The sequence below is a fragment of the Chelon labrosus genome (assembly GCF_963514085.1).
Source record: "Chelon labrosus genome assembly, chromosome: 21".
Classification (NCBI taxonomy): domain Eukaryota; kingdom Metazoa; phylum Chordata; class Actinopteri; order Mugiliformes; family Mugilidae; genus Chelon; species Chelon labrosus.
In genome coordinates this window covers 16273017-16298944 of record NC_140354.1, presented here as the reverse complement: position 1 = coordinate 16298944, position 25928 = coordinate 16273017, and the positions used below count along the sequence as shown (strand labels likewise).

The 25928-nt window shown below is 40.8% G+C and overlaps 1 protein-coding gene across 1 annotated transcript in view; it reads left to right on the top strand.

The window, feature by feature from the left end:
- Positions 1-25928, top strand: part of LOC311506934 (thyroid hormone receptor alpha) — an 87289-nt gene that overhangs the window by 39632 nt on the left and 21729 nt on the right. The window contains exon 4 of the mRNA XM_084571089.1: positions 11702-11915. Coding sequence (XP_084427215.1) covers positions 11860-11915 — 56 coding nt within the window. The 5' untranslated portion in view covers positions 11702-11859. The remainder of the gene's footprint in view (positions 1-11701; positions 11916-25928) is intronic.

The window sequence follows — 25928 nt, the reverse complement described above, 5'->3', positions numbered from 1 at the left end:
CCTTGACCTCCCCTGGCCGCTGAGACTTGTGCCCTGTACCACACCCCTCTGCACTTGATATAATTTATCCCCCCAGCCTCCCCCGATGCCCCCTTGACCCTTTACTCCCACTTCCTAAAACGGGCAAATCTCCAAGCAGTACTTTAAAGGGGAACTACCGTTTTTTACAACCTGGACCTTATTTCTGTCATACAATACGGTCATTTACTCGCCCATATAACTTTGGTGTCATTTTTTAGTCCTTTGGAAGACATTTGGCTCCAGCGGGGCGTCGCATACATCCGTATAGTGGGAGTGACTGGGGCACTGCAACACAGCCTCTAAATAACACATTATTTACCTTGAAACTCGTTCATTTTACCAATATTTTGTTATGATACGCTAGTGCTATTCCCTGTTGAGTCCGGAGTTACCTGTTATCTATTCCAGGTTGTAAAAAATGGTAGTTCCCCTTTAATGGTGATTTTGGAAAGCAAATGTACCCGATAAAGCACACACAAATGCACATGTACCAGCTTTCAACCTTCTCCCGACCGTATTTTTAGACACGCAATTTTAGCGGCCCACTATACTGAGTGTTTTCTGCTTATTTCCGCCAATAAAAACTTTGACATTGGTTGGGTTGTCTTTCCCCTGGAGACTGAACAATTTGAAGGCCGAGGTAGTTGGATAGAGAATTGGCAGATTTCTGAAGTGTGCGCCAGTCTTTTGTATTCGGCATGACCACTCTGCAGCAAGGATTTGTTGTAGTCCTCATACAAAAGTGATCCAAGCATGGCCTTAACTCACCTGCTGCTGCTTCTTCTACTTCATATCGTTCTCCTGGTCTGGCTTCTTCTTGTCTTTTGTCTTCTTTGTTTCCTCCGTCTTTATGCTCAAACCGAACAAAGCTGCTCCAAGGTTGCAGATTTCAAAAATGAAAGATTTGAAAGTGTAAAGTACTTGAACGATAAACCGACTGATAAACAGGGGTCGGGTTTAGAAGAAGTTGCAGGAACACGGAGTGAGGATTAGCCGGACGCGCAAACAACATACAAACACACGCCGACGTGGGATTACGATTCCTTCTACATATTTCCAGCAGCAGGTTCATTAATGCAGCTACAGCAGGGCCACAGCTTCTCCTGAATGAATAACGACGGCGGGCGGAGGGGGGTGAAGGGGAGCGCAGTCGTTCTAACACATCCACACAAAAACAGAGAGGAGAGGCGAAGGGAAGGTCAACCATGGCGGTCTTGCATTCTTGGCAGCCCTGACACTGGTTGATCATTAGAGAGCGGAGAGTTCAGGGAGGATGGAGGGCTTGGAAACAAAGAATCAGAGATGGAGGATGGGAGACTGCAGCAATATGGAGGAAGCTGTAGAGCTCTGGTTTTGGAAGGTCAGTTATTATACATGTGTTGCCGATGCGCATGGAAACACGGGCTCTGTGCAATCTCACGGCAGTTGCTGCACATGTTTGCTGTTTGACTTTATGCAAATATGTCTGCGTTAGCCCCAGCCAGCCTCCACGTCTATGTTCACTCCAACAGAAAATAGGAGGGGCCGTGTCTCTGGCTTCGACCCTTCAAAGTAAATATAAAACACTAATTTTAATATGAACTGCTCATGCTCTTTGTGTCCCAGCAACACTTCCTGGCAGCCAAGGTGCCTAGTAAGAGTTGTGGCTTTAATTATGAGCTTTTCTGTCTGCGGTTACATGATCATTATAAAAAATAAGTATTTTTATATAAACGTACAGGAATCTGTGAGCAGGAGTTAGTAGCTGGGCTCTAAGTAATGATTATATATATAAAGAGTCAGAATCAGCTTTATAGGCCAAGTATGTGTGCACATACAAGGAATTTGACTCTGGTAAGTTTTGCTCCCTTGTACAAAAACACAGAATTTAAATAAGCGTAAAAAATAAAAGCGTAAAAAATAAACTCAACATGTACACGTGAAATAAAAAAATTGAAGAATAGAGGATAAGAGCAGATAAATATACAAGATCCAGAAATTTGTACAGTGAATATATACAATTAATGCATATTCATTATTATTTCATTTATTTGTGAATACCTTTCATATGCCTTGTGATGTTGGCACGTCAGTCCAAATTTAATTTAGTCGTACAGAAAAGAAGAAGCATCAGATCCTCACATCTGCCAAATTTAATCAATTTCCCTCATCAGTTTATCTGTAATTGATTCATCTCTATAGTTAATTCTCAAAAGAGAGATTTTAAATTTAATTGTTAACATTTCTTCCATTTCTTCTTCCAATAAAAGGTTAAAAGAAGGTTTCGTCGGCGTGACTGTTTTCAGCTTTCATCGCTCCGTCGTACAAAGGATAAAGCCGTCTAAAAGCGGAGTGCGTTTGAGTTTGTTAAGGTCCATTAAGGGGCCACTACAGATTGAATAAAAGCCCAGTGGCTCTGTTTTTATCTCTCTTTACCCTTCTGACTACCGGTGTGAGAAGCAGATAACAGTCTTTCCAGGCGGCGGATGGTGGACGTGAGAAGATCTTCATACCTAAAACAAAATCTACACATTTTAAAAAGTCCCATCCTTCAGTTCTAGGTGTTCCAAACAGCCTGTATCCACAAACTAGACCTTTAAATGAGCCATCAGGACTCCCTTCAAGTTTACAGTATGATAGCGGTCCACCCACCAAGCCAATATACGATTCATTCCTCTGTCAAGCTTCAAACCAGTGGACCAGGGCTGGTTGTCGGTCGCAATTTGTGCTTCAGTCTTCGTTGTGAGGACTTATAAGACATCCAAAAATCCTCTAGACAACCGTACAACTCCAGAGTATGAGCACAAGTGTCCAGGTACACATTATACATCTCTGACGCATGGCAGAGACTGTTGAGCTTAGTCTATAAGAAGTACAATATGTTCTGTGTGAGATGTTTCAGTGATCAGCTGCTATCATTATAAGAACACTCAAGATTGACACTTTGCTTTTTCTGAACATCTCTGGTTCGCTGGGAGGTTATAAATAAGAGTGTTGCATACACCGATCAGGCATAACATTATGACCACCTTCCTAATATTGTGTAGGTCTCCCTTGTGCCTCCAAAACACTTGTGACCCATCAGAGAATGGACATGGGCCTTCTGAGGGTGTCCTGTGGTGTCTGGCAACAGGATGTTGTTAGTGGGGGCCTTTGGGTCCTATGGGTTGAGGGGAGGGGTCACAGATACTTGATCAGTTTGGGATCTAGTGAATTTGGAGGCCAGGTCAACACCTGGTGCTGTTCATCATGTTTTTTTGAGTTGTTCCTAAAGTGTTTTTGTGTCAGGCTGCATCCTGTTTGGGGATGGCTGCTGCCGTCAAGGAGTGTCATTGCTATGGGGTGGGGGTGTCTGGTCTGGTCTAGGTGGGTGCTACATGTCTAAGTAACATCCACATGAATGCCAGGTCCAAAAGTTCTCACCTTATCTTTCTGCTACTTACACTGGTTGGTTCCCACATGTGTTTCTTGTGCTTTATCCACTAATACTTTTACTCTTTTGAGTCAAAACCCAAGCTACGGATTTAGCCGTTGCTCTGTGACTTCTAGATTACAGTTATGTGTGTTACGCCAAGGTTAAATAAAAATCCATCAAGTTATACAGCAAGGAAGAACAATGAAGCTGTGTACAGCGGGTGTTATCAGTTGGGGAACCTGTTTGGCAACCATTGGTAGAATATGTCCTTGGCTTGCACAGTGGTAATGAGCACCTCTTCCCAAATGATTGTTTTGGGTTCAAATTCACAAAGCCTGAAGAAATGCATTAAAATCACATTCAGTCACTCATAAATATTAATTTTATTGTTTTTTTATGCAAGTTGAGATAAATAGGACACAGAATGGGACATTAAAGAATAAAAAAGAAAGAATTTACTGTATAATCCGAAAAAGATAAGCAGGTAGTTATGCTTCCTAAACACATAATAACACAAACACATAATTTGCACACACAGAGATGAAAACCAGAGGGGACATGCATGCATGCTAACTCATTATTGCATACTGGGTTGTGTGGAGGCAGACTCTCGCACATAAATTCACTCGCATCTGCAGGCTTGCTGAGAGCCCACACATTCACGAGCTCCCTTCGTTCTGTAATTACAGTCGCTGGCAGAGAAACAGGGGCCGTACATAGGCAATGAGAGCGGGGAAAACAATAAACACGCGGAGCAGATGATTGCTGAAAATAATAGAAGGAAAGTGGAACATGGAGGAGAGGGGGAGTGCACCATGCCACGGGGAGTTGAAAGAACCCGGGCAAAATAAAGACGGAGGAGTTTGAGGATGTGCATGATTAAATGAGGTGGGAGGGAATGGACGTGGAATGAAGTTTTCCATTTCTGTGACAGTTTGAAATATTTACAAGTACTTTGACACTGTTTCAATACGTGCGACGAGAAGTTGGGCAGTTTGGTTTTATTAAAAGCTAAATGTCAGAAGGACTGTGGTAATTCCCTCAGGTGAAGTTGGAGGATATGAAAAGGTTGACAGTTGTAATAATTCTCGAATGACCTTCAAATGTTGATCTTCTCTCTCTGGGCTGCCTGGTTTTCAGCAGAAAGTTCATTTTCTTCAGGACACTTGAACACATACTCCACACATACAAAGCAGTAACTTGTGGATAAACCTCCTTGAACACACATCTGAATTCATTTCGACAATGATCAGCACACTTTGCACTGTAAACTAAAGTCAGAGTTCAGTGTGAACTTTTTTAATTGGGGCTGGGTTTCCAATTCAAATGGATGTTGATTTGAAAGATCGGATAGTGCTTTATAAAATCCTCTGATTGTTTTTTTTTTTTTTTAAATACACCCATTTCGCAAAAATAGTTGTGTAACACCATAGACTGTATATAAATATGGACAATGCGCCCCACTTGCGACTCGCATCCACTCGCGTTGTCGTTTAATTAATACTGCGCTCTGCTCTTCCTCCACCAATTACAAGGAAATGTTGGATTATACACTGTTCTTGTTTTCAAATTTGTTGTTTACAACTCTCACAGTCTCACGGGACCTGTTTCTATAGCGTCAAATAACTAAGTAAAACAAAACCTATCCAAAAAATTGCACTTGAATACGCATCATTATTATATTAACCACTTGAAATGACAGAAACAGCCTAAAAAACAATATTTAATTTTAGTGTTTTTGTTCGGCCCAAGTCCCATCCACTAACATGGAGGGGGTGGCGCTTATGAATAAACTGATATTGAATCGAACCCTGGGTAAATTTTTATTTCTCTGGACATGACGATGTTGGTGGGACAGTCCATCCAATGCCAATTACGAGATGGATTGCTAAATAATTTTTTACAAGTATTCATCGCCTCTTCCAGATGTTGAATGCAAATTATGTGTTTTTACTTATTCTGTGAAATATATGGTACAAACATTCATGGTTCCTACACACTGAAGCCCCCAGACTTTGACTTACCTTACCTGTTACATCACCACAGGGTTTCCCATACAACGTTAATACTATGGCGGCCCGCCAGGGTCTAATTTACTCCACCATGGTCTCGTAACGAATCTGCAATATTTTTGCACGTCTCAAACAACGTTTTTCCTATTGCTCTTTCCTCTCCAAAGCTGCCCTCTCCAAACCCCCCACCGCACACACCAGTCGCTCCCCTGCTCTCTACTCAATTTAACCTGTCGGAGAAACGTTGGACAACGTACGGAACTCACGTAGCATGTGAAGCTGTTTGGTCGTTCACTAATAAAAATTAACGTTACAGGCGCTGCTTGAAATCCAGTGTTTGTGCTCTTGGTTTTAAAGTCCATGGAGATTTGAAATGATTTTAAGAGAGTTGGTCAAAGCACGGAGTGAACGACTCCAGATGTAACGTGAACTAGCTAAACTTTATAAGCGCTAGCTAGCAAAGTGAACTGTTTACTATAAATTTGTTTTATTTGCTGATACTTTCTTTAATCTTATATTTGTCCATAGAATAGTATGTCTCAACAGAGTTTGTTTAGTATTCATGCATGATCTTATTGTATGTGCATTTAATAGGTGGGATAGCACTAATTAAATGACCTCCCCCCCTCCCCCGAAAATTGTTGCCATTGGATTTGGTGTGAACACGTAATAACTTTGGTCACTCCTTAAATTTTCATCTAGGACTTCCATAAGGACACATTTTAACATGTCCACAAGTTGGTTTTATCACGAACTACCTTCAAAATTCATGATGTGCCATCCGCTACAGCTGCAATTAGATATAGCATCAGTTAGCAGATATTAGCATGCTAAGAGCTTAACCTGAGACGCAGTTATAAGAACAACTGTACCTGTTTAGCATTAACCATACCGTTGTCACTTTAAGAGTATTAACATCCTTAAGTTAGCATTTAGCTCAAAGTAGCTGGTATGAAATTAGCTTGCACCCAATCAGACTAAGACAAGCCGTGACGAGTACTTCCATGCATGCGATGTGTGACCCAGACCTGCTTTAAAAAAAAAAAAAAAAAAAAAAACAGCCTGGGACATCAACAGTCATTAACTCATTTGCGGTGATAAAATCAACTTAGCCCAGAACATGCTAATCTTTTCGCCCTGACTTGGCCCTTTAAGTCCCGACTCCGGCCTTACTGGTTTGTTAGACCTTTGCTCCAGACGTTGTGGGGCAGCTGAGGCCGCCGCTCAACGCGACATATTTATCCGAGATACATATCAACTAATGCGAACCATACACTGTATACACAACTCAGAACTCCAGCCGTATCAGTCCAAGGCCGCTCGTGTTAAACATGCACCCAGTGAACTGTAAGGCATCCAAATGTCAGCTGTTACGGTACGCGAACCAACACAGATTTATAGTGTGTAGGTATATTCAATACCTTAATAAACATGAAATTTAAAAATGCAATTAAATGCCATAAGAAAGAGGCAAACTCAGTCTGGATATATATGTTGTTCCAGAACATGCACTCGTTTGCAGTGCAGCTTCTCTCCAGCTTCAGTCGATCCTGAGGAGTGATTGTACAGTAGGGAAGGGGGGTGATTGATATATTGGTAAAAGGGAGAAGCGATTTGGAGGAATTGATAGAGCGAGCTACAGAGGCAGGAAGGGAAACAGACAGCCAGTCTTTGATCACACTGCGCCGCTTCTTCACTCCCTCTAATCAGCTTGGATGTCATCCAGAGCCTGCCTACTCAGAGACAGATATAGGCTTGCATGAGTGTGTGCGCAGGGAATATGTTTCAAAGGACTGTGGTTTGCGTGTGTTTGACGGTTGAGGCAGTAAATGTGTGTGTGTGCGTGTGTGTTTCGCAACACCCCTATGTGATCTCCTAATTGCCCAGCCCAGTCTCCAGACAGATGGGTACACTATGTACAGAACTGTGTGTATGTACAGATCTACATGTGGTCGATGCAGTACATTGATCTGGATGTCATCACCGACTCATGTTACTTTTGTGCCGAGTTTTGAGGGTGTAATAAGGTTGAAGAGGCTCAACTTAAATCTCTTAGCGCCTTGTTTTCAAATGTACAGCTAAATTTGAGGATTTCTTGGTCGCTTTTTTCAGAATCATCCATTTAATGACAATAGTTCAAGGGAAGGTATAGAAAGACTAAAAGATGGTTTGTAGAAAACTACAAATAGATGCACACATCAGCCAAAGACATATGGTATCCACACAGTCAAATAGTGCATATTACATTAACATCAATCTTTTGAAACACACATTTTATTGAAAATATTTAATTTTTGCACATTGCTCTTGTTCAAAATGACTCACAAAGAAACTGAACTGTCTTTGCTTTCACTATAATGGAAAAATTGCTGCACATCACAGTGGTTATTATCTTGTATATCCACTTTAAATACGGTTGTGCAACTCTAGCAACTCTAGCAATGCTAACTTAAAATACCCGGTTTTGGTGATTTTCAAAAAAATCTAAGATATTCTTATTTTAAGAATGACCCTAACACTTTACGGTATGAACTTTTATTTAATTCATTGTATGTATCTACTCTTTAAAGTCAAAAAAATGCCAATTTTTAAAAAATATAGTGTGATGTCATTAAAAGAATGTGACAGAGTTTGGGGTATAAAGTCAGTCTTTATCTCTCACACTCTGATGCCATCTACTGTCACATCTAGAGGATTGAAGCTCAGCCGCTTCCTTTATTTATTTATTTTTTTAATGGGTTCAGTTCCAGGCAGCGTTAAAAACATATTTTAAAACTGTGGAAGTTGAACCAGTGGATACTCTCTTATAAGATATTACAGACACTACGTTTTCACATCTTCCTATTATTATCATCACAAAATCTCACAAATAAACCAAAAACTGAGAATTAATCCCATTAACGTGCATCATTTATCGGTTACATTGAGCTGATGTAGCTCCACCAACATTTTTACCAAACTCTTTCAAACTTTTTTGCTTAATAATTGATGATTTAAGTAATTCAAGTAAAAGACATTCTGCCATTACAGCTTCTTAAATATGGCCACATTTCCCTCACATATTACTCATATCAGGAGTGTTGCTAAGACCAAGCAACACTAACTTTACAATTCCAGATATTTCTCTTATTGGGTCTTAGGAATTATTATTATTATATCTAAAACATTAAATACACATAGTTGCAACCCTAGGTTACAAACCCTTGTGAATTTTAACTGAAACGATTGGTTTCCTTGATTCTTTTGAGCCAAAATGCCAAAAACTGCCAAATTCCAGCTTCTCTTTTTCAAAATTTCTCAGTTTAACATCATTGGGTATTATTTTGGGCTGTTGGCTTTGTTGCCACATGCGTGTTTGGAAAATTTTGCTTGGACACTGCTTTTTGGGATATTTCACATGAAGGATCCTTTGTTACAAGGACATTTCCTAAGCTTTGATTTTTATTTATTTATTTTTTTCCATTAATTTTCTTTGGGTTTTAGACTGTTGGTTGGACAGAACAAGACATTTTGAAGACACCTTTTAAACCATTGTGAAGACGACATTATTTTATTCGACCAACTAATCACCGATAATCTGGTATTGACATTAATCCTCATTTGTAACGCTGCAAATAACAGATTGGGGCAAATAAATCAATAAAATGCAGTTATGTGGTTATAGTCAATAAAATATGCTTTTTTAATTTTTTCTAACATATATTCATTCATTCATTTTCTGTAACCGCTTGTCCCCTGGAGGGTTGCCTATGTTGCTATGAGGCATCAGTGCTAACTACCACACCACTATGCCACCTGTGCCATTAAGCTGCATTATGTGCATTAAACTTCACCTTTTCAATCATATCAATCTGATTAATGCCACAAAAGTACAAATTTGCCTTTAGATCACATGTGTACAACAAATTAACCAAACCCATCTTTAAAGAATCACATTTACTTGATAAGCAGCTATTATCAAGGCCTCTGTAGTCGGGCTAATTGTGTTGGGAACAGCCTCTTAAAGTCCAGGCTCTGTTCAAGAACCAGGTCAGCTCAGGACACGTTCACATCCAACATCACCAGTGTTTTGGTGACACTGGTGCCCTCCTCTGGCCCAATCTGCTCCTCGCATGGTATGCATCTGAGTGGTCTAAACACATACATAGTGTGTATAGATAGAATATAGAACGACACGTGCCCTTATAAGTGTTATTTGTTGAGTTCAATTTGCAAAACGATCGCGAGTGTTTAAATCTGACTAGACTAATCTCTGTCTAGTGTCCACAGTGTCTACTGGATAATCCACTCTGGGTTCTGTAGCCATGAAACATGACATTAATAACTTATTGGCATTATTTTATCCAAGATTTGTAAAGCTTTGTTAGTCTAACAAGTAGGAACAACCTGTATTTAACGTGGACTGCAACAAAAAAAATAGACAGTGAATTGGTCTTGGTTTGTCGGGTTTGTCGATGACACTGAATTTGTCCAAAAGAAGATGATGACAGGGAAGGACCCACATTATAAATGTCACTGCCCACATTCCGTCTTGAACTTGTTTGAACAACAAGTGACTTTTTAGCATCACCTGATGTTTTCCCCCCACGTGGCTCGAACATGCGCAGAATTAATGTATTTATTCCAGCCGCAGACAAAACAATCCAATGGAACATTAACTCACTAACAAGGCACTAATACTGGACTTCTGAGGTGAGTCATTTTAACTCACATGGTCGGCCGGTCGGTTGCCTTGTGCAGTGTAGTTGACAGAGTAACCACATCGGCAAGATTAATAAAAAATTACAGCGCCTGTCCAATTTTTAAGGCTAACGCTACAAGCATGCTATAATTATAGCTAACTTCTGGTGCACTGCCAAAAAGTACACGTGAATATGGAGAGTCTTCTGACAGTAATTCTTTAAATCCCAGGGCAAATTGAATCAGATGACTTGTACCAAAGAAAATACATATTTTCTTTTCATAATATATGTCCTGAAGAACTGTTTTTTAGGCCTGTTTCGGACTATTTGTTCATGTTTTTTTAAGAAGGTTGCAAAGTTGAAACACAAACGGCTGTTTTGTTGCATATTGAAAGAAAATGTACCATGTGGTGAAAATGCTGCAAGGCTCAAATTTTCCTTTACAGATATTTGCATGGTTTGAACTTCAGGGAATAAAAGAACATGAAATTTGCAACTTAGATTCCTTTCAGAGGTCTAGTAAGTAGCTTAAAGTAAATTAGCTTTGGCTCCAGTCTGTTTCTTCTAATAGATTGAAGACGGCAGCGGCGATCGGAGTACAGACAACACAGAGGTCGTGTTGTGAGAGCTGACGATCCTCTGTGAAGTCCAGCTTAATATGTGTAATTAGGGAATTAACAACTGAACAGGGTCAAAGGGTCGGACCTCAGGAAGATTAGGATGGACGTGATCTCATCTCTTCAGCTTTTGGTTCATGAGATTTATTCATTACTACCCTAAATCATCTTTTGATCAATTAAAACAAAAAGCACTGCCAGTTTGCTGCTGGCCAGTGTTATAGAACTCATTGTCTGTGATGGATAGATTTCCTAAAAGTTATTACAGACATTCCTGTCTCACCCAAGATGATTATAAACACTTTAAGTTATCCTCAGCTGTGCCCAGTATTGCCTCAGTTGTGCGTAGTTTTAAATTAGGAAACGTTAGCATGCTAACATCCCAATACATGCTAAGGTTAGAGATCTGCAAGGCTTGCTCTAGACCGGGGATCTTCAACGTTTCGATGGAGAGATGGAGCAGGGACCCCTACTTATGTATATGCGTATTTAAAGGCATTTAAATTTGTGGGAAAAAAAATGTCTAATCAACCAAAACTTTCGCAACCCACCTGGAGTACCTCCACAGACCCCTAGGGGTCGTGGACCCCAGTTGCAGTCCTCTGCTTTAGAATAATCCAAATCCATCCAAATTTTACACAGAAACTTTATCAAAGGCAAACGTTTCAAATTTCAAATCAATCATCAATTTTAAAATGATCGGTCAGCTGATCAAATAAACTGATCAAATCTGGTATTTATAAAGTGTGAATATGGATCAGTGTATAAAACTGGTTGTAATTCTTAGACCTTGGATGCAGATACTCTCTAAGAAGAAGCTGAGAGTCTGAACTTGAGGCCCATAATCATTTTATGACTGTATCTTGAATGTGTTTTGATAAATATATGAATTTGAATTTTCGATGCATGTCATTTTTTGTGGTATAATATTGTAAATGTCACTGTGTTTCTGTTTCTCTATCTTTGCCATTCCAGCTTTCTGCCCTGCCCTTCTCGTGCTTCCCAGCCAATCGCGGCCCACAGTCCCAGATGGGTGACAGCTAAAGGGGCCGCCAGCGAATGCTGAGCAGGCTGGCGAGCTCGGTGTCCCCCTCTTTGTCCTGTGACTGGCCGCTGGACGAGACTGAGGCCGAATGGAGCCAATGTCCAACAAGCAGGATAGCAACTCATCAGAGGGAGACGAGAAAGCGTGAGTCGGAGGGTGTGTGTGTGTGTGTGTGTAAATGTGTGTGGATGTGTGAGACTCTGGCATGTGCTACTTTCGGGGACACACACCAGACTCTGGACCAGTTAAATGAGGACGGCTGGTGCAACTGGGGACAAAAGTCGCATCCAAAAGTTGGAAAAGTGAAGATGTTTGGGTCAGTGGTTAAGGTCAGGAAAGTAGTCACTCTGGTCTGAAGGAAATTAATATAATGTCTATGTAAATTCCTCAAAAGTGTTTGCTTGTGTCAAACATGAAACGAAAGCAAACAGATTAGGTTTGACAGAAATGATAGATGAAAGAATATCTGCAGGCGTGGACTGATGGATGGCTTGATGAGAGATGGAATACACTTCTTTCAGCTACAAGATTGAATTATTTGTGAAATGAAATGAAGAATAGAAAATAAAAAATATTAAATAACAAGATGCTGTCCAGATGGATATTTGCCTATTTGATGTATTTTTTGGGACGAGTAAAAGGCAGAAAGCACAACACTCCGTCCCGCTGCCATCTGCGCTCACTACGTTTCCCCAGCACGTGCAGTCCACCCATAAACAAACGCACATGCCGCCCTCGTCGCTTTATTAAATAAATTCACAGACATTCAGTCTAGAACCGACGAAGAAGCGAATGGAAACCCAGGCGAGTAAATCCCCCATGATCCGTCCAGGGTACGGAGGCCCGAAGCGTACGATATTACATAACTAAGACTGGCATGATTAAATAAAAAAATAACTTGATTTAGGTTGTGTAAAATGTATTAAATCAATAGAACATTTTATCTGATAGGCGATGCTTGTTATTTTAACAGCTGCGACCAAAGTTAACCTGTTAGCTGCTGTTAGCGTTGGCAATGTTTTCCTCGATCAACCAAGTCGAGGCTGCAAATTATGACAGATCATGCCCTTCTCCATAACTTATTCATCTTCACCAGCTGCGCTTGCTACGTACATAGATCTGTATGTACGTGCATGTGTATGCATCTACAGGAGTGTGTGTGTGTGTGTGTGTGTGTGTGTGTGTGTGTGTGTGTGTGTGTGTGTGTGTGTGTTAATATGCCTGCGTCGTACGTACAAGCATGTGTGTGTGTGGATTAGCGAAGCGGAGAGCGGGATTAGGAGCAGCGAGGGCAGATGAAGCCAGAGAAAGCAGAGGACAGCTCAGGACGCCTCGATATGTGACATCAACAGGGGATTGTCGTTTTGTGTTTGTGCGCATGTGTGTCTGTGTTTCTCACATAGTGTCATTGACCATGCACGTGTTCTTGCGAGCGCTGCCTCATGCCCTGACCCCTCCCTGCTGTGATTTCTGAGTCACGGAGCGTTCTCCATGCAAACGCGTGCACAAACACACAACGCTTGCGCACACTCTTCTTCACATAGCCCGGAGTAAGGATGCTGAAATAGAATTTTGTGAGTGTATCTGAGTTTATTTGTGTGTGCGTGGGTGTGGGTGTGTGTGATCTGAATAAAATGTGGTGCAAAGCCTCTGAATATTTCAAGAGACACTTGGCTTTCACCACTACAAATCAATTAACGTCTGAAGAGAAGGACTGAAACCATGTCCCTGTGCATATGTATACATTGTCCACTGTTGAAAGGCTTTCAGGAGCTTTATGTTGCACATGTGCCTTGATTATCCTTTTGTCATGTAAAAGTAGCATACCAATTAGTGCACTCAGAGAGCCACAGTGTGAACTCGTTTTTAAAGGGATTGAGTATAATAGCTTTCTATAGATTAATACTCTCTAGAAATCAACAGATTAATTTAAATGGAGTCACTTTAGTTGGGTTTAGTGAATATTAGACGAATAGTAGAAGGTATTAAGTGCTGATTAAATGTTTCTGGCCCACTGAGCTGGTGTAACAGATATAGTCTGCTTGCACATCTTCCTTTACATTAGCTATTGAGTTAATAATACTGTATGATATAGTACATTAAGGTTTAATTGTTGGATTTTGACCACTGACGCTGACTGAGCTAAAGGAGAATCATTAGCGATTATTTTTATCCATGATATCACCCGTAATAGCGCGTCTTGGTTGCACTAGTGACGACAGCGTTTGGTTGTTGTTTTGCTGCCGTAACAAATGTAATTACCTCTATGCAGATGACACCCTTCTTGGCTTTTCTGTGAACATAGACATCTGCTCTATGGTAATCAGATTTTCAATTTACATCACAGGTAGGAAAAAAAGGCTTATTCAGGAGAGGTCAGCTGTAACCTGTTTAGTAAAGTGCATGAAATGCGTTGATTGGCATGATGTGATCATCTACTAAAGAAATCTTGTCGCTCCTTGGTTGCCATTGGTTCCCGGTTATCCTGTAACTAAATTCAGGCAACTCCTGGTTGTATCATTTCACAGTTTCACGCAGTTTCTATGTGCTTCAAACATCCTTGGATCATCAGTATAAATGATGAATGACTACTATAATTCAAGGCCATGTTTTGCCAAGACAACATTCAATTACAGATTACTTACGTACGTGTTACAAGCATCACCAGTCAAAGCATCAGTATTACACTGCTGAGATAACAAATTACAATCTTCCTTTAGTTTGGGATGAATTTAGTAACCAGTCCTAACGCTGCCAACGTTCACTTAAAGATGTAAAGATACTCAACTCACAATCTATCAGAGTGACAGTTGAGTATAAATATGGCTTTTCCCATCGGGAGCTGATGTGTTGGCTGACGTCAATCAACCACAGAGACATTGCAAAAGGCATTGCCACTAACCGTTGACTGGCAGGTATAAATAGAAACTTTACAATCCTTAAATTTGCGTCCATGAAATTTTAACAACAGCCCAGTTAGCTAGCTACTAATTCAGCCTTCGGCCAACTTCCTTGTCTTAGAGCAGCTGCATATACGCCATTTGAATCTGGTTGTGGTGATAGATGGGTGGACATTTTATGTATTGTGTAGATTGTGTGTGTAAAATATGTTTTGTAAATTGTTTGGCAGATAAATGTACAGAACTTGTAAATCCATGTTCAACGGTTATTCACAATAAAGTTGAGGGTCATGTAAAATATATGAATTTCCCAACAGAGTGGGATGTTGCAGTGAGGTGTCATTGACATACGGGAGAAATTTGGTGGGGGAAAAGTTGGCATCTCATTCATTAACGCAAAAAAATAAATAAATAAATAAAGTATGGATGGAGTAGGAACCATCTGATATTGGATAATTCAGATAATTTAGAAATTTAATAGACATTAACGTCCCCCTCTGCATAAATTGTTTCAAATATAATTATATCAAAATTGATTTAGTCCAATAATTTAATTTTTGACCAGATACATTCTAAAGGTATCCACACAGCCTCGACTATACTTTTCTGTTTAGTGCTAATTAGTGGATTAGCATGAGCAAGGTTTAGCCTTGCTCATGCTAATCCACTAATTAATGTGTTGAACGTTAAAAACATCTTTTATAGGGTTTGCTTTATTCACCACCATTTGGTTGACGTTGTGAATGGTAACTAGATTTACAGTGAAGCTGTGACCTATGCTTGACTCTTCATTTATATGCATGCGCATCCACACATGCAGCATGTTGTTTTGGACTTGATCATTTCTGATGCAAAGAGCTCTCGTCTTTCGGATCTCAAAGCTGATTGAATTTCTGTTCAAGGACCAAATCACATTATTCTTCGGCATGGTTTTCGTCTGAAACGGGCATTGATGGGGGACTCTCGCTTAGTGCCTTTTTGCTTTCAACCACTATTGACCCTCAGGCTTAAAATTGCAAGCATCATACGTGTGGGGGTTGGTATAGCCATGGAAACATTTCACTAGAGAATTTTTTTTTCATGCACTTTTCATAGATTGAACTCCAGAACAACAGCGTAAAAACAACATGGTTCTTAAGATAAAATTAACAAATAAGCATTTTCTCTCCTCAAAACAAAAAGCCACTCTTTCTCACTTAGTAATTGCTTACCCTTTAGGTAGTTGTACTTTGAGGATGTTACCTGCAGCAATACAAGTAAAAACTAAAGCAGCTATGTATTTAGTCGATAAAATAAAATTTCAAGGCGGACTTATTGTTGTTTTAATACAATAATCTGTTGAAAATGGTCACTAGTTGTAACATAAAACCACACCCTGTCGACTGTTCTTGTTGGGATTAGGAGAAAATAAAGACAGAACCCTTTCACATTGTGATCATGCTAATGCTGCTAAGAAGATGCCATTGTTATGCTGTCTTTGCTTGGTCACGGTGAACCAAGTCAGCAGTCCCTTTTTTCTGTCCTCCTTGCCCCTTCTGAGAAGTGAGATGAATCCAGCTGTGAGTGCAGAACAACTCTCATTGTCTCTTAGAGGGTTTTAACCTGATAACCCCTGGCTACATGTGACAGCGGCATGACATAACAGACATGGGTTCTCCTTCATGAAATTGAATGCCGTTGTTTCATTTTAGCGTGACCATGATCCATTACACGAGAGCCCGTGTACTGTTTCAACCCGGTCAGCTATTAAAAGAAACATTGGTTTTTATGTTCCATCTTGTTCTGCTTTGGACCAGTGATTGCGAGAAAAGGCCACACACACGGCTTCAGTGCAGTTGTTGGCGAGATCTCCACCAGCAGCCTGTAGGGCAAACACGAAGAGATCTGTGGCAACAGCTCCAGCCAGATAACTTCTTCCTAAACATCAGTAATACCAAGCAGGTGGTGGGGGATTACAGTCAGGCTTTTCTCAATTGAGAAAGGCAGAAAGACAAAGTTAGCACTTTGAAGTTCCAGGGTGTGCTCAATACAGGGAACCTGTCATGCGATCTCCACTCAGGAACTGTGATTATTAAGGAGGAACAGCTGTGAATGTATTATCTGAGTCAGGAAGTTTGACTCGGGCCAAGAGAATCTGGGGACGTTCGATATCTGTTAGTGCTTTCTGAGCTTTAGGATGGTATCAACGCTCTAAACCGCCACACCTGTAGTTTGTGTTGGAAGCTTTTTTGCTCAGAATCAAGTCAAGCTCCTCCGGAGGCACAGAAGACATAACACAGCTATTTTAGCAGTACAGTAGTACTCATCATGAATAGTAAAGTGAACTTCCAGTGTTATTTGCTAAATGTTCACCCTCAAGAGCAAATCAGAAACCGGCAGTACATGATGGTAAACCTTGCAAATGAAGTTGGACAATTATGCAAAATGCCTACCTTTAACTTTCCGGGTTGATACTAGCTTCAGACGCCAGTGATTTTCTTACTTTCTTATAACGTAAAGCTCTGAAGAGTCTGTAGAAATGTTTATTAATCTTCTACTATGCTTTTAGTCTTACTACATGAATATATTGGCCTCTGTGCACTTAGAAACTGCAACTTCTCCACTGGCTGTACTGGTCAGTTGACGAGCAACCATGTGGAGCTCACAATGAACATTGCCGTGTCCAATGGCAATTCGAATGAGGTTCCGATGTCCTCAGTGTTGATAAAAATAAAATAAAAAGAGAAAGGACTGTTGACTTTCACGGTTGATTTGTCTTAATCGGCTTTCTTTTAATCTTGAGGTTATACAACTGTACAACTCTACAATAAACACGGGTTCTGGTGAAGCAAAGTGTCCCAAAGACCCAACAAGTCTGAACAAAAAAAATGAATTTCCAGAGGAATCCAAACTAAATTTGACCTTTATATGAGTATTTTAGAGTGTTTGTTATGCGTGCAGTAGATGTGTAATGTATACTTATAGAATACAGTCTGGAAAACAGTCTGGCTGTTTTTGAAGGTCCTCAAGGAAATGATGACACCGTGCAATATGAGTGTGCCAGCACTTATGTAACACTGATGCTCCGTCTCTGAGCATCAGAGTGAGGACATTTTGACTGGTCCCTGCTTTCTCATATTTCAGGTTTAAGACTTGGTTTTATGGTTAGGGTTGAGATTAGGTTTAAGGTTAGGCACTTAGGTTAAGGTTAGGACCAAGGGAAGTATCTCAATGTTCTTACAAAGATAACTCTACACTGTAAAACATTACTTTTAACATTATATTATGTGAACGTTTTTCTTCTCTTTAACTAATAGTCACAACAAATTTTTGATATTGAACTAAATTTTCAAAACTTAAACTTAAAGTTTTCCTTTGTCTGGACTATGTTTGACTTTTGTCTGCATGGTGCTAACAACAGTGTTTTTTTCATTTAACTCAACTCTTTAAGTTTTTGAGTTGAATAAATCAATGGGCCTTGGGTTCTCTCCAGGTACTCCGGCTTCCTCCCACCGTCCAAAGACATGTTCGTTAGGTTAATTGGTGATTCTAAATTGGCCGTAGGTGTGAGCGTGAATGGTTGACTGGCGATCTATCCTCTCGACCAATGACAGCTGGGAATTAGGCTCCAGCCCCTCTGCGACCCTCCAGAGGACAAACGGTTACAGAAATTGAATGAATGAATAAATCAATGGGGGGAGGAGGACCAGCCGCCATTTTTGCCTTTTTTTAACTAGAAAGAACTACTACGATAAAATGGCGATACCTTTGAAACAAAGCTCTACAAAAGAGGATTAAACCACGGTATTACAACATTAGCAAAAATATTGGCACCATAAGCGTAATGAATGGGTTGGATTTAGAGCCCATTTCCCTTCCAGGAAAGTGTCTTCCAAAGTGGCTGCTTTTGGGTGGATCAAATTTTAATGTCCTCCTCTCTGAACGGCCTAAACGGCATTAAGGGAGGGCATTGTTTCAAATGCCTGTACCGGCTTTTGTACATCTTGTCGATATATTTTAAAAAATAAACGGGAATATTTTTGGGCAAACAAGATATGAGATATGATATGAGCTGCAATCTTGGGTAAAGATGAGAAATCTAAGTAGAAACCATTTAAAATGGCAATTGATGTGAATTATATGAACTATACATAGTATAGTTGTTTAATTGAAATAGTGAAGATGTGTGAGTTCATTTGACAAGAAAAAAATTTGTTTTCTGCAATGGATCAAGGAACGTAACAGTGACCACGTTTTGCTCGTGTAATTACCACAGGAAAGTAACGGTATGAAGCCTTTCAGAGTCCCTGAGGGCTGACCCCCACATGCAACACTCACAGTCTCATGACAACCTTTTGAACTTTTTGAAGCCGTTTGGTACTTTCACACATGACCACACGCACAACACAGTGGATTAGCCCCGCTGACGTCACTGCCATGCATTGACCTGGTCATCTACGGCATCCAACAGTAGCCGTGTAATTTTTGGCATGAAGCTGAATTAATTGCTCAGTCAGCAGTGAAGAAAAGAAAAGAAATAAAACCCTTGTCAGTGCTGTTTTCTCATCTTGAGTTTCTAAGGCATCTGACGGATAGATGACGCTATGAAATTTATCTTGAGGTGTTGCTAAAACTGTCTGCGCTTGGATGGAGGCTGACGAAAGGGGTGACATTGTCAGTAGAATGAAAGAGACGTTAGCAGAAGTGATTGGCGGAAAGGGAATAAAGGAGTGGGATAACAGATGACGGGCGGCGGTTAGTGTGGTGGTTAGCACTGATGCCTTACGGCAAGAAGGTTCTGGGTTCGAATCCGTCCACCTTTCTGTGTGACGTTGGCATGTTCTCCCTGTGTCTGCGTGGGTTCTTCCTCCCACCTTGCTCGTTGGCAACCTGTCCCGGATGTACCCCACATCTCGCCCAGTGACAGTTGAGATAGGCTCTAGCCTCCCCACAGGACAAGCAATTACAGAAAATGAATGAATGAAGGAAAACAGATGGCCATATACATCCAAATTTAAATTTTCACCAGTTGAATAGAAGTTACAGTCTGACAGTTGAATAATCATTTCACAGGATCTTGTAGAAAGCTGGAAGTCCTTGTTGTTGCACTTCTTCACTAAGGATTTTGTGCACTGTGTATCCACTCTGCCCGCACTGATGTCCTCGTATCCCTTCTTACCACTGCAGTCGCAGCAACCCTCAACATAAATGTTTCATAGATCTGTTTTTTGCCATCAAGCGAGTCCTCTTTCTCGTTGAGCTAAAACATCGTGTGTTATGCGTCGTTGTGGAATTACGTAGCCTGCTTTTTAACAAGTGCAAATAGCAGAGAAACCCTAATCTTAAGGTATATTCTTACATTTGAATCACCCCATGTTTAGCTAGCTAGCTACGAGGCTCTATGGATTGCCAAGTCAATCAGTCCGAGTCAATTCACCGTTTTTATCTCTCAATATAACATATAATAAATGAGCTGACATTCATAATCCCCAGAGGATTAAACTTTGGCGCTCTCTGACATTTCCTGCCGCAACACCATTGGAGCTCAAATTAATCAAAAAATATTCAACTGCTGAAACAGGAGACAACCATTAATTGTGGTACAGACTTTTCATGGTCCCCCCACGGTAAATCCTTAAAACTAAGGTGGTCCTCTGACCTTTTCATCTAGTTCCGTCATCATTCCATGGCCAGTACTTTCCTTAATACCTGAAAAACTAGCAAGTATTACTGTGAAAGTGTTGCATTCAAAAGGCATGGTCAAAAAAACAACTAAAGCATGCATCTGTTAAAAACTGAATGTCAGGGGAGAAAAAATATTTGCGATCTGCAAATGAATTCATAGCCAAAGGACTAGATTGCGGTGCCGGTAGCCCTCTGGTTTTTGTTTGTAGTCCAGGTAATGCTGACCAGTCATGTTTGGCTAGGGCAGATAAGGAGAGAAAAAGAGGCGGAATCCTCTTTCATAACCTTGTCGACAAGCAACGCGTTCAATCGATCAAATACATTAAACAAAGCAGCTGTAAACTGCTGTAGCCTCCATTTTCACCTCTACAGTTGCGAGTCAGCCTTGATACCAATCAGCCACAACATTAAAACCACTGACAGGAGAAGTAAGTAACACTGACCACCTTCTGACAATTCAGTGTTCTGCTGGGAAACTTTTGGACCTGGCATTCACTCATGTGGATGTTACTTAGACATGTAGCACCCAGCTAGACCAGACCAGGCACCCCCATCCCATAGCAATGACACTCCTTGATGGCAGCAGCCATCCCCAGCAGGATGCAGCCTGACACAGACACACAAAAACGCTTTAGGAACAACTAAAAAAAAAACATGAAGAACAGTAGAAGGTGTTGACCTGGCCTCCAAATTCACTAGATCCCAAACTGATCAAGTATCAGCGGGATGATCCACAGAGGCCACTGATCCCCACTAACAACATTCTGTTGCCAGACACCACAGGACACCCTCAGAAGGCCCATTCTCTGATGAGTCACAACTGTTTTGGAGGCACAAGGGAGACCTACACAATATCAGGCCTGATCGGTGAGTTTGATGGCTAAACCGGAAGCCGTGAAACATTTGCCCCCCGAGGCTACGTCATGAGACGCTAACAATGTGTTTCCAGCTCAGCAACCGACAAACTTGTGGGTGCCCGACATCAGATGACCCTGTTAGCGATCATTCAGGAACAATTTGTAAGATAATTCTTAGAGCTGCTGTGGTTGTGGCCTTCGCAGCAACTTGTTTTGATTCCACTTGGAAACAAAAAAGGAATCTGCGAGCTGTCTAATTCAATTGATGAGATGTCAGGCATCTCTGCGTCCTCATTAGACCTCACTCGCCCGTGCATCAGACTGATGTTATGTAATCAAGTTAGCGTAGCTTAGTGTGTTCGAATGTAGAGAGAGGCAAAAAAAAAAAAATGTTTTGGTTTTCTGCCTGAGGATAAAATGGAATGGAGTTAAATAGAGGGAAGGAAGGCTGAAACAAAAGGGGGTGTGAAGGAAAAATATGACGAGAATCAAATAGAAAAGTATGAGCATGGACGACGGGTGACGGAGAAAAGATGAAAGACAAAAAAAATAAAGGCAGGATGTGGAAGATGGTTGTAAGAGGTAGATGACGAGGTGTGTTGTCGCCGGGGGAGGAACTACACATGCATGCATGCAGACAGGGAGGGAGGGAGACGAGGAGGTGGGGAGGAGGGAGGCTGGGTGAGAGCAACAAGAAGGGAGGGAGAGAAAGAGGGAGGGAAGTTTTTTTTTTTTTTTTGGGGGGGGGTGGCAAAAGGGAAATAAACAGAGTGGCCATTCCTCCCAGCAGCCAGTCTGAGGCAGGCAACAACTACTGCCACAGATATTCCAGCTGACGGGAGCAACTCCACTTCACCGCACTGTGCTTTCGCTGGGATCTCTCAGAGTCCAGCAACCAGGGATTAAAGCTCTGCAGCCGCTGCCTGTTTTCATGTGAGGCTGAGCGGGACCTCTCAGAAAGGCTTGGAGACCGCAGAGTAGCGTCGCCCGGGTTTACTTTCTCCTCTTGCGCTATTCCTGCAAAGGGAGCAACATGCATATCTTACAGCCCTATTGCATCAACAGGTTTGTGTGAATACATTATTTGTGATAAAAGTAGACGTGTGCGCGCCTCCTGCTGCACGTTCCTAAGGGATGAAGCGTCTGTTTCGGTTTCTGTTCTACTTTTTTTTGAGGGGGAGGGCAGCGTTTGAGTTCGTAACCAGTGGTCCTCAAATCGTATGGCCATCTTAATCTAATCAAATTTCAGAAATTCAACATCCAATCATCTAATTATTCACATGATTCTTGAAGTACATTTCATGACCAGCTTCCTTTTTGCGACGTCAATTAGCAGCAGAAGCTCACTCAAAGTAATACATATGTTTTATCCGTTGATATTTACAAAAGGGAATCTGTTTAGTGTGATGCTTTGTGGCTTCTAGCTTCCACTGTCCTGCAATATATTCCGGCTGCAGATCATTCAGCTGATACCTCCTGGGCCGGCCTCTACACTGACTCCTGAGTCTTGTCTTGTGTTCTCTTATGTAATTATGATATAATTCAATACATAATAATAATAATAAAAGTAATGAAATAATAATGTGACAGGCATCGGGCTTGGATGGTGGTTTCTATTTATACTTTCGTCAGAGGCCAAATTACCAGGTCAAAGATTTAAGAATTGGATTAAACGGAGTGTGTATTTGTGCTAATGAGAGCTGCATTAGCGCGTCTGGCTAAGTAGCTTACTACCTGAGTTGTAGCAACGCTAAAAGATCTGACTAAGGCAACGGGTTTATTCAACTTGGCTGACATTTTAATGATTAGATAGAAAATTGCCCTATTTTTACATTTAAATTGGCAATCATGCTAAAAAATTTGCCTACTCTGCTGCCCCTAGTGGTCAGAAATGAATAAATGCAGTTTTAAGTTTCACAAGGCACTCTTCTTGCTGTTTCTGTGCAGCAGTCATCCTGGTTACACTTTTTACCTTCCGACCACCGGTAATGTTTTAAATAAAGGCAGGGATATAATGAAGGGTTTTCTGTTACGGTTGTGCAACTCACATTGATGAGCAACCAGAATGGACAGCTTCCCACCACACTGCTGCCAAGCCATGTGCGCTGCAATAAATTTAATACATTTGCTCGACTGTGAAGAGAAGCAAGAACTGAGAAACTGTTTTTTTGTTGTTTTTATTTTTTATTTTTTTGCTAAAGGAAAGTGGATTTGACAGCCAGAGAGAGGGAGGGTGGGATGGATGGAGGGTAGTGGTGTTACCTAATACTGCTGGTGGAAGTTTGGAGAAGAGAGAAGAGAGAGATGAGGAGAGGGGTGGAAAAGAACTGGGAGAAAAGGGAGAAAAAATTCAGAGAGTAGGCAAAGAGGGGAGGGACAGATAGGGATTTTATGGAGGAGAGAGGGGAAATGGAAATGGGAGGGGTGTGGAGCTAACATACCAGACATGTGGATAGACAGAAAAAAAAAAGAGGATGGTAATCCAAATCTGCCGGCAGGAGCAAATGCAAACGCCATCCTGTGAGAGTGAGCTAGGAGGAAGGATAGAGAATTATAGAAAGAGGTGTAGAAGAGATGAGTGAAGGAATTATCTCTATCCTGGAGTGTATGAATGTGCATGTGTTTATCCTTCAGGGGAAGCATTTTGTAAGCGTTTCAAACTGATCAAGGTGTCTCCATATATATTTGTTTTAAATTGAGAAATAATATAATGTGTGGGATGAGTAAAAAAGCAAAAATGAATTTGCAGAGACAGAAATTGACCCAGACATCCCCCCGGTGCAGCCGCATTGAGGCGACTTATCTCCAGCCAGCTGAACTTTAACTGTGCCACCAGCAACTCCACAAGGCGTCTGACGCCATTCAATTTCAGCACAGGATAATTTGATCGCAGAGAAAATTTTGAACGCTGAGACTGTCCGTTAGCAGTCAGACGCATATTAGCTGTTGAAGCAGGTTTGCTTGAGGTGAATGCTCAAATTAGCATGTTAACAATCCTGACAGTGATAGTGTTAGAGTGTTTAAAATCTGCAATGTGAAAACTTTGGACTTAGACTTTTTGTAGGCTGTCAGGTACAGTACTAGCTGTAAAAGCAGCTTTACTTGATGTGAATGCTTAATCATGCTAACAATGACAATGCTAGCATGTTGACGTTTGAAATCAGAAAATACTTTACTGCCAAGCGTGTTTGTACATACAAGGAATTTGTTTTGGTGTTGTTGCAGTGTGTTAGTTTAGCATCTTGGTAACACTTTGCTTTCATTGCTAAATAGTGTAGAAAACTTTGGACTCACTTTTTTGTACGCTGTCAGGTACAGTGCAAGCCGTAATAGCAGCTTTACTTGAGGTGAATGCTTACATAATCATGCTAACAATGACAATGCTAGTATGTTGACGTTTAAAATCTAGAGTGTGTTAATTTAGCATCTTGCTAACACCTTGATTTCATTGCTAAACTGTGTAGAAAACTTTGGACTCAGACTTTTTGTAGGCTGTCAGATACAGTACTAGCGGTAATAGCAACTCTACTTGAGGTAAATGCTCACACAATCATGCTAACAATGACAATGCTAGCATGTTGATGTTTAAAATCTGCAGTGTGTTAATTTAGCATCTTGCTAACACTTTGCTTTCATTGCTAAATTATGTAGAAAACTTTGGACGCAGACCTTTTGTAGGCTGTCAGATACAGTACTAGCCATAATAGCAGCTTCGCATTCTAGTTTTTAAACATAAACATGCTAACACTTTGCTAACATTGCTGATTAGCATACTAAACTTTGGACTGAGATTGTAGGCAGATACCGTTGTAGCAGCTTTACATAAATATGTATATATAATGTGATAGTTTAACGCGTTGCTAATTAGCACCGAACACAAACTAGAACGTAAACAAATGCTAATGGTGATTGAATTTATAGTAATTGCACGACACTCCAGCCAATAGTTTTTGAACTGTTGACTCCAAAGTCAGTTGGATAAATGATCTGGAAATCACATTTTTACCGCCATACGTCTCTTAGCTGTCAGTATACAGTACATCACTGCAGACCAACAGATTAAAACTGACGAGTAGCATGGCAAAAATGCAGGCTTTCCCATCTCTGTTTTGCAATTTTAAATGAAAACCACATTACATTCCATTTTTTAAACGTGTTATTCCATCAAATGTGTCCATTATATCCCAGATGGTCTAAATGTTATAATAGCGAATTGCTAGATTCTTCAGATGTTTCTGAGTCAGACAAGGAGGACATACAAATATTGCTCGCTCTCTTTTTGAAAAGAAAATACTGTCAGTGACATCGCTGCTCTATCTGGGTTTACCTCGACGCTACAAGCTCGCAATCAGCATGAGGACTTGTTGTGGATGGTGTTTCCTTGTGGTAAACACATGGTAGACTGCGTTTCCATTGGATCTAGTTCAACTTGGTACCTGCCCATTTTGAGTTGCCAAAGGTTTCTTTATATGTGTACGCTCCTTTTGATTTTTGTAACCAGTGGACATAAATAAAAAACAATGAATGCATGGAGAATGAAGTTTCGTCAAGCACTCGGTCAACAAAAGTTTCATCATGAATGGAAAATGTTTGAGCCTTCTTAAGCCTGAGGAAGAATGTTGATATTTCAACTGGACAGCCAAGCGAACACTCTTCACGTCCTTCAGCACTAAATCGGAAGCGGAACTCTTTAAATTTCACGGACTATGTATTCACACCAACAAGAACAGGTGAAC